At 42.9% G+C, this 10,140-nt stretch overlaps 1 protein-coding gene across 6 annotated transcripts in view; it reads left to right on the top strand.

Moving 5' to 3' along the window:
• The first annotated feature begins 4,063 nt into the window (after window positions 1-4,063).
• PCDH9 (protocadherin 9) overlaps window positions 4,064-10,140 on the top strand; it is a 948,380-nt gene continuing 942,303 nt past the window's right edge. For 5 of the 6 annotated variants that reach the window (XM_057494560.1, XM_036893663.2, XM_036893666.2 and 2 more), the window contains exons 1-2: window positions 4,065-4,635; window positions 5,832-9,002. In XM_057494560.1, the coding sequence (XP_057350543.1) occupies window positions 5,967-9,002 (3,036 nt within the window). In that variant the 5' untranslated portion in view covers window positions 4,065-4,635; window positions 5,832-5,966. Of the gene's footprint in view, window positions 4,636-5,831; window positions 9,003-10,140 lie in introns of all 6 variants that reach the window. The other variant, XM_036893668.2, reaches the window with a different exon arrangement.

The raw sequence follows: 10,140 nt of genomic DNA, 5'->3' as shown, positions 1-10,140 counted from the left end.
ATAAAATAGTGGCAATGGAAAATGTCAGTTTATATTATAGTAACTGTTAGAGCTACAAAGATGACATCTATAACTGTCAGTCAGGACAATATAGCAAATTGGGATAAGTTTAATTCAGTCATTCAAACAGAATGAAGCTTCTTGTCACCTGCTTTCTTTTGTGTTTTGATTACCTTGGTCTGGGGTTTCCTTAAAAGAAAGAAAGAAAAGGGAAAAAAAGGCATTCAAAGGAAGGAACTAACAGTGGAGCAAAAAGAATTATTCAGGGAGCTTACTACATTTTGCCAGTTTGCATAGCTTGAAAAGGTGTTAATTTTCTTTTTGCAGTGTTAAAATTCTGCATTGTCATTTTCTAAATAGTGATAATACAAATAACCCTTAGCACTGTTCACATACTTTCCCCCTGGAAGTACAGGGCAATAGTCTAGGCTCTTTTTTGAAATGAGGACAATAACACCTGTGTGACACGTAAGAGCCTCTGTGATTGATCAATGTCTGTTAGACACAATAAGGTATCTGGATTAAAGGGACTTTAGGATTATAGGGCACAGAAGTTGTTTTTTTTTTAACTTTGGACTAAAACTAGAATATCAGCTTTGAAAATTTCAGTCTCAGAATCCTTGAGGACATCATTCGATCATTCCAAATACAACAGTCTATGTCTCATATAAAATGTAACTTAAAAAAAGGCCATTACAAAATCTGTGTGAAATGTAATTTTGAAATGCTGAGTGGTAACTAGAAAATCATAGATGAAAATCCAATTAACACACTGAAATGATCCATAATATAGGTTATTAAATGCCATTACATGGAAATTATCAATATATATAAACAGAACATTAAATTTTGGAATATAAAACAATTTTATTAACTTGACATCTGTTTCTGTATAAATCAGTAATAGCATTTCAGTCTTCAGTTAGCTGGCTGAAGGTGACTTAGCCTCACAAGTATCCCATGACTTATATAACCAGCAGAGAACACTAAGGCAATTTAACTATATAACCCAGATGGCATAATTCCTAAAGTGCTAATCAGGTACAACACAGGTGAGAACATCATAATTCCTTGCTGTAGAAAACATGCATTGACAAAAATGAGTAAGGGTTAAAGACGTCTAATTGAAAGTCTAAAATTGTATTGGAAGATCTATACTGGAAGTCATATAATTGGAAATCTAATATTTGTTAAATTTACTAAGGAAAAAAGTGATTAGAATGCAGCAAAACTCCAATAGATGATCCCCTACAAAAGCTAAAATTTATATAATTTCCTTAATTTATAATTATGCAGAGATCACTTAAAAAAAATAGGAGAGGTAGATTATGAGCAGCTTCATTATGCAAATTTTTTATAGCGTTTTGGTCAGAAGCCTTAAGTTATGATAGCAGGGGCTTAGGAATAGGACCCTTTATATTTTTTTCCAGGAATGTTAATAAGATCTCTAATAATAGTTCTCATTCTGGAGTTCAGTAGTTGTAATGTAATAGGCCAAACAATAAGCTTCAATTATTCTAGCTTTAAGTGCTGAAACTAGTGTGATTAAAGAATCCCCCAATAACTTAGATGTGCCAAATAAACACCTACAAGATAGAATGAACTGAAGTCGGTGGCTCTATTCTGTTATATTCAGTCTCCTTTAGAAAGAATTTAGATATGCTTCATTTTGGGGCTTTTACCTGTGGTTTCCTTTAATTGAAGACTCATGGTCATAAATTAAATCATGTGATAAATTTTTCTCTTACCTTCTTCATCTGTGTTCATACTAGGATTCCATCTATAAGCATAGGGTAATAATGAGTTGTGACTGCAGTTGAAGCTCTCCCTTAGCAAAGAGAAACAATTCTGCATGGGTAATAATGTTAAGTAATTATTGCTGAGCTCTGTGTTGGGACTCCAACATTACTTTGAAAGGACTATTGTATGATTAGAATAAGAATGGAAGATAACAGTGATGCTTATGGACTGGAAAGCAGCTGTGTTCTGTTTATTGTAAAAGTATCAAAACGATGGCTATTTTAAAGTAGTTCATAACATAAAATAGGTGACAATTGGAACAATGCACTAGCTTTAACTGTAAATTTTGTGAATGGCAAAATGATCATTCACTGTGGTAGAAGAATCTTCCTTTAATTTACTTGCATTATTGTATGAGGCATTTTTTTTTTATTTAAGCAGTCCTTTTTATTCTTAAATTTGTGTATTCTTATCAGACAAAATGCTGTTGTAAGAATTGTTTGGCTATTTAAGAACAATATCAATCTACTGCCTGCAAGAAACCTGCCTTATATTTCACATATAAGAAATTAATGTATTTTTCAGTGGGCTTTTGAGCACTGCACGTTGCTGTGAATATTCACCTTAGGAAAAGTTTGAAAAAAAGCTTACATTTTCATAGATGAGGGGAAGTTGTAATGTAAAATGAGTTGGTTACGTAATGGTATTACTTATACACTGGTAGGTTTGCTTTGTAATTTTTTGTACTTTTAATTTAAGTAGTTTAATGTAATGTTCATATTGAACAAGGAAACCACTGAAAAAACAAGAGGTATCCGTGAACATGTAATCATAGTGCATACCTACGTGAAGAGCCTTTAATCCATCTACAGCCCGGTACAGAATGGGGAACGTGTAGGTTTAAAATAAATGCCCTTAATCCTCCCTGTAAGTTAGAACAAGTTACTCAATCATGCATTAAGACCTTCTCAGACAACCTTTATAGGTCATTCAAAAAAAATTAATTTTTTGTTCCAAGTGAACTGTTAATGCTTCAAACTTTACTCAGGTATCTGGCGTTGTAGGCACAACCCGCTTACACAAACCTTCGCGATTTACTGATTAGAAAAGATCAAATGCAGAGAGCGCTTTGGGGGCCAATATTTAAGGAATAAGGCTAATCCTTTCGGGAGTCATCCCACCCGGCTTTTGTATGAAAATGAGAAACGTGTGAGGATACGGTACAGAACTGGAGTCAGAGAAATGAATTGCACAGGAAACAACACGTATTACATATAAAGTTGGAATCAGCAGAGTCCAGGGGAAAAGGAAACGTTCCACAGCTTGGGGAGCAGCTGGACGGGACTCCCTCCAGCCTCTCCAAAGCAAAGTTTGCAGTTAGGTGAGCTGGAAGCGGGTTTTGCTGCAGCCGCGCGTCGCGAAGAGCTCGGGTTCGCAGGGCTCGGGGCGCGGCGGGAGCAGAAGCGCAAGGACAGTCGCGGTCGGTCGCCGCGACCAAGACCGCACCGCACACCAGACTGGCTTAGGGCTTTGGGGACCCCAGAGCCTGCCACTCTCCGTTTCCCCTGGCAGCTTTCGTCACCCTGCCTGTACAGAACGCTCAGGTTTTCTTTCCGGTTCTGATGGGTTCAAACATCCTCTGCCCTGACCTTTCGCTGTCCGCCCTCTCGGCCCTTCCCGCCAGCGTCCTGCCAGCGAAAGCCTCTAGTCGCAGCCCCGGGCACGTACCGCGCTCCGAGCATCGGGCCCCTGCTCACCTCCGAGGGGTGACCCAGCGTCTCGAGTCTCTCGGCACCGGGTTGGCTCTTTCCTGTCTTGGCATTTTGGCCCCTCCATTTAGCAAAGTGCAAAATGTGTGCCCCGAGATGAGCCCCTCTGGCGTGCCCCATCTGCCCACCGCTCCCCGGGACTGCGCCCGCACGCCCGGCTGGCCTCCCGCGCCGCCCCTGCTCGTCCGGCAGCCGGGGCTCCGCCGTTCGCTGCCCTGCGCAGCACCGAGCAACCCGAAGGCCCGCGAGCGCTAGCGAGCGCCGCGTCCCAGCGGGCCTCGGTGAGAGCCCGCGCTCCCCTTCCCGGCGGACCCTTCTGGGCATGCTCATTACGCATCCGGGAGCCCGGCTCTCCGGGGCCAGGATCACTTCTCCGGGTTTTCGCGAATGCCGAGGGGGCGCCGAGGAGGGGTGGATGGGAGACAGTCAGCGCCTTGTTCCGCGACCCCTCCCTCGCCCTGGCTGCGGCCGCCCGCACCGCAAGATGCGGGCCAATCAGGGCCCGGGGGCGGGGCTGAGGCCGTCACGCCCTCCCTCTGGGCTTATTGAGAGTTATATCAAGAAATTCCGTTCAGAGAGGAGAGAGAGGAGAGGGGGAAGGAGCGAGGGGCAGAGAAGAGAGAGCGGGAGAGCATGCGAGACAGGAAGGAGCGCTGTAGAGTCTCTGAAGCACGGAAGAAATAACCGATTAGGAATTTTTCTGGCAACTGTCACCCGGGAGAGGAGCCAGAGAATCACTGTCACCCCAACTCTGACGTCTCCTGCAAGAAGTTAGAGACTTAAGCAGTATTGGCATCGGAGGGAAATGGTATGCTTGATGCTGTGGAAAAATACCCCTGAGCGGAAGAAGTGCAACTGGATGTTGTGCTAAATACCAGAAGAGCCCAGACCCCGTGGGTAATACAGAGGAAATGTGGAGAGAATGACTAACGACAAATCTGTGAATTTGTTCTCTGGAGTTGCTAATTTGCCAGCCCGAAGCAACATATTTTACAAGGAGGAAACGTTTTGCTGCTTCTGATTTCTCCCCAAACTGGTGCTACCAGATGCATGGCTTTCTATGTGTTGGAACAAATCATTCCCAACTGCAGCATATCGGGAAAGGGGAAAGGTTGAGGCAACTAACGTAAGTATAAAGTTTCGCATGCACAATTGTAAAATTTGTGTTTGGATATGTCCTCAGTGTAGACGAGGGATGTTTGTAATTGGGTAGACGGCTGGGGCAGAGCTCTCTTACTAAGGCTGTATCTGCATCCCTACCTGCATCGCTCTGCTGGAACTAATCGCGGGCATCAGCTACCGTGCAGCCTAATGCAGATAAGATTAGAGTCTGGGAACTGACTAGTTCTACTCAAGGAGGTAGCTTCCTGGAGCCTTGCACCCATTAAAATTGCAGCCAGGGAGTATCTAAGCAAAAGCCTTTTTACCTGCTCTATTGGGCTGCAGTATTTATGTGTGGCAGATATTACTAATATTATAACCAGAGATAAGGGTTAAGAAACTGCATTTTTTCCCCTTTTATGCTCCGTAGCAAATATTGTGTTGTTACATGGAAATGTTAGCTGCGTTTTACTTACATCTCGACACACTCTTCTGCCTCTAGGATAAGGAATTCGCTATTATTATACATTTTTAAAAGTTTTAATGTGTTTATTAATTCTAACGGGAATAATCTGGCATCATGGATAAATGAGAGCAAGGTCTGGGTAGGAATCTGAAGTCTTGGTATCGTGCTTTCAGTCAATGTGTGTCTGTAGTGGCCGGCGACTATTGCTTCTGATGCTGCAGCAGCATGTCCGGATGCTTGTTTCCTAGTAAGATTGTATTAGAAGGCAGTTGAAGAACTGGAAGGAAAGAAAAAGATAGTGTTTTTAGAAGAAAGAGATGACTCAGTTCAGCGGAGAAGAAAACACATCACATTTGACATGTGACAAAGCAATTAGCAGGAACCATAGTTAAATACTAGTGTTTTTCACTTGCACCTAAAAAAACTAAGGGAGGTGGGTTAGAAGCCAGGAGGCGGGGAAAAAGGGGGAAGGGAGGAGAACGCATGTTTTGAATTGAACAGTGTCCTGAAAAATACTGTGGGTGAACCGAGGTAAAAATAGCAGCTGTCCTTAATTCAAAAGTAGATAATTTCATTTTCTCTGGGCAAATGCAACAAGCAGGGGCTATTTAATGTCTTTATCCACATAGTTAACTTGCAAACAGGGGCAGAGCAAACTGCCATGTTTACTAATATGCAGTGGAAAATGTGATATTTCATGACTGCGTGTTTTTGTTTCCTGAAGAATAATATTGTTTATACGATTGTGTTGACAGTGGCTGTCTCCAAATAAGCGGCAAGATGTAATGCATCCTCCAGTCCATGCTTGCTCCCTCTTGCCATTTGTGCATCATTCCTCAGTGGAAACCTTTAAACTCTAAAATCCGGGAGAAGAAAATAAATACATTAACATGGACCTGAGGGATTTTTACCTGTTGGCTGCTCTGATTGCCTGTTTAAGGCTGGATTCTGCAATAGCTCAAGAACTTATTTACACTATTAGAGAGGAATTGCCTGAAAATGTGCCCATAGGAAACATACCAAAGGATCTGAACATTTCTCACATCAATGCTGCCACGGGGGCCAGTGCCAGCCTTGTCTACAGACTGGTCTCTAAAGCTGGGGATGCCCCTTTGGTGAAAGTATCCAGTAGCACTGGGGAAATTTTCACAACCTCCAATCGAATAGACAGAGAAAAACTCTGTGCTGGAGCCTCTTATGCTGAGGAGAATGAGTGTTTCTTTGAACTTGAAGTGGTGATCCTTCCCAATGATTTTTTCAGGCTGATCAAAATAAAAATAATTGTCAAGGATACCAACGATAATGCCCCCATGTTTCCATCTCCTGTCATCAATATTTCCATTCCAGAAAACACTTTGATCAACAGCCGCTTTCCAATCCCATCAGCAACAGATCCTGACACAGGCTTCAATGGTGTACAGCATTATGAATTGTTGAATGGGCAGAGTGTTTTTGGACTGGATATCGTGGAAACTCCGGAGGGAGAAAAGTGGCCACAATTGATTGTTCAGCAAAACTTGGACAGAGAACAGAAAGATACCTATGTGATGAAAATCAAAGTAGAGGACGGAGGCACTCCGCAGAAATCCAGCACAGCCATCCTGCAGGTCACAGTAAGTGATGTAAATGACAACAGGCCAGTGTTTAAAGAGGGTCAAGTGGAGGTGCATATTCCAGAGAATGCTCCTGTAGGCACCTCTGTGATTCAGCTCCATGCCACTGATGCAGATATAGGCAGTAATGCTGAAATCCGGTACATTTTTGGTGCCCAGGTCGCCCCCGCAACCAAAAGACTCTTTGCTTTAAACAATACTACTGGGCTGATTACAGTTCAGAGGTCCTTAGATCGAGAGGAGACAGCCATTCACAAAGTGACAGTGCTGGCTAGCGATGGCAGCTCCACTCCTGCTCGAGCAACAGTCACCATCAATGTCACTGATGTCAATGATAACCCTCCTAACATAGACCTCAGGTACATAATAAGTCCCATCAATGGCACAGTGTATTTATCTGAGAAAGATCCTGTCAATACAAAGATTGCCCTAATTACAGTTTCAGATAAAGACACCGATGTGAATGGCAAAGTGATCTGTTTTATTGAAAGAGAGGTCCCATTTCATTTGAAGGCAGTCTACGACAACCAGTATTTGTTAGAGACCTCCTCTTTGCTGGACTATGAGGGCACCAAAGAATTCAGCTTTAAAATTGTTGCCTCTGATTCTGGGAAGCCCAGTTTAAATCAGACTGCCCTGGTAAGGGTTAAGCTTGAGGATGAAAATGACAACCCACCCATTTTCAACCAGCCTGTAATTGAGCTGTCAGTTTCGGAAAACAACCGGCGTGGGTTATACTTAACAACGATTAGTGCCACAGATGAAGACAGTGGGAAAAATGCAGACATTGTTTATCAGCTTGGACCGAATGCCTCCTTCTTTGATCTGGACCGAAAGACAGGAGTTTTGACAGCCTCCAGAGTCTTTGACAGAGAAGAACAAGAACGATTCATTTTTACAGTAACTGCCAGGGACAGTGGGACCCCTCCCCTCCAGAGCCAAGCGGCTGTGATAGTTACTGTTCTGGATGAGAATGACAATAGCCCCAAGTTTACCCATAATCATTTTCAATTTTTTGTGTCTGAGAATCTGCCAAAGTATAGTACTGTGGGGGTGATCACAGTGACAGACGCAGATGCTGGAGAGAATAAAGCCGTGACTCTTTCCATTCTAAATGACAATGATAATTTTGTGTTGGATCCCTATTCTGGAGTCATAAAGTCAAATGTCTCATTTGATAGAGAGCAGCAGAGTTCCTACACGTTTGATGTCAAAGCCACCGATGGAGGACAACCACCCCGGTCCTCTACTGCAAAAGTAACTATCAATGTCATGGATGTCAATGACAATAGCCCCGTGGTCATCTCTCCACCTTCTAACACTTCTTTTAAGTTGGTGCCCCTCTCAGCCATTCCTGGCTCTGTGGTGGCAGAAGTTTTCGCCGTGGATATTGACACGGGGATGAACGCAGAACTGAAGTATACCATTGTGAGTGGGAACAACAAAGGCTTGTTTCGGATTGATCCAGTAACAGGGAACATTACTCTGGAAGAAAAACCAGCGCCCACTGATGTGGGCTTGCACCGTTTGGTGGTCAACATAAGTGACCTGGGATACCCTAAGTCTTTGCATACACTTGTGCTTGTCTTTCTGTATGTTAATGACACTGCTGGAAACGCCTCCTATATCTATGACTTGATTCGCAGGACTATGGAGACACCGTTGGACAGGAACATAGGGGATAGTAGCCAGCCCTATCAAAACGAGGACTATCTCACCATCATGATCGCCATCGTGGCCGGCGCCATGGTGGTGATCGTGGTGATCTTCGTCACCGTTCTGGTGCGCTGTCGACACGCGTCAAGGTTCAAAGCCGCCCAGAGGAGCAAGCAAGGTGCTGAATGGATGTCCCCAAACCAGGAGAATAAACAAAACAAGAAAAAGAAAAGGAAGAAAAGAAAGTCTCCCAAGAGCTCTCTTTTGAACTTTGTTACGATTGAAGAGTCCAAACCCGAGGATGCAGTTCACGAACCTATCAATGGGACGATAAGCCTGCCAGCTGAGTTGGAGGAGCAAAGTATAGGAAGATTTGACTGGGGCCCGGCACCTCCAACAACCTTCAAGCCTAACAGCCCTGACCTGGCCAAGCACTACAAATCTGCTTCTCCACAGCCGGCTTTCCATCTTAAACCAGACACGCCGGTTTCCGTGAAGAAGCATCACGTGATTCAGGAACTCCCTTTGGACAACACCTTTGTCGGGGGTTGCGACACCCTTTCCAAACGCTCCTCCACTAGTTCAGATCACTTCAGTGCCTCAGAGTGCAGTTCCCAAGGAGGCTTCAAGACAAAGGGCCCCTTACACACCAGACAGGTAAACGAGCACTTTTACTGGTCTATAAGTACTGCATACAAGTGCCCAGTCAACCAGTATTAACGTGCCTGTGTGTCTATTGTTTTGGTCTAACTTTAGCTGAGTTATCAAGAGGGAAAAAAAAAACTTGACCCCTTTTTCTGTTCCTCTGGGGCTCAGTTGAGAATTTTTAAACAGCTTTGAAATTTCTGAGTTCCGAGAATTATTTAACCTCCCAGTTTTCCTTCAAATGGCAAAAGATGAAAAGAGGAAATTATTCCAAAATGTCCCAAGATAATGTTTGCTGAAGAAGAAAACCTGTCCTGCTATGCCAAATTCTGCTCCTGGGGTTTCCAAATTGACTGCTTCAAGATTTTCACATTACATTTTGATCTTAAAAAGTCACCTTCAAATCTCAAGTATTAAATGACGTTTGAAGGACTGACTGTTAATTATGTTGGAGCTGTGGTTGCTAAAGGGGTTAATTTTTTTTTAGTCTCTAAACAAGCTAGTATAATATTAAATGTACATCAGCTGTGAAGCACATGATTTTGGATAGATTGCAGCTAAGCCATATAGGAAGTCTTCTCTTTAATTTCCTATGATTTTACTGTAATGTACTAAATTGGGTATTGAATAGAAAGGTTTGCAGATTTTCCACAATGACCAAAGTACTCTTTCAAAAAAACACACAAAAACAGAAGGAATGCTTTGCTTTCTCCCTGATATAACTGATTTATACAGAAAAGAATGACTCCATTGTAAATACTCTCATCTTAGTAACACATAAGTGATCTGTCATAACTCATTTTAAACTGTGAAATATGCCATATGAAGAGGGATTAAGAGGATGAGAAACTCATATTTCAACCAAATCCAGAATTAGTTTTTCTTAGGTCTACTAATTCCTCGTTAATAAAGATTTAAATGCGGCACTGTCTTAATTTATTTCACTGGGACTTGTCTGTTGCCACGAAATTTGAGTGTCAATAATAGCCTGTAGGTGGCACTAGGGTATCATGTCGTTTGTGCTGGCCAGGAGCCAACCCTGCAATAGCCAGGAAGGGGGGAGGGAAAGATCTAGCTGGTACTACAGCCAAAGATACCTTTTATTTAATGATGGTTGCTCTGGAGCAACTAGCATTTGAGTTCGTTTATT

The sequence above is a fragment of the Manis pentadactyla genome, chromosome 17, assembly GCF_030020395.1.
Source record: "Manis pentadactyla isolate mManPen7 chromosome 17, mManPen7.hap1, whole genome shotgun sequence".
NCBI lineage: Eukaryota > Metazoa > Chordata > Mammalia > Pholidota > Manidae > Manis > Manis pentadactyla.
Note: the sequence above shows the minus strand (reverse complement) of the source record. Positions and strands in the feature narration are given on the sequence as shown.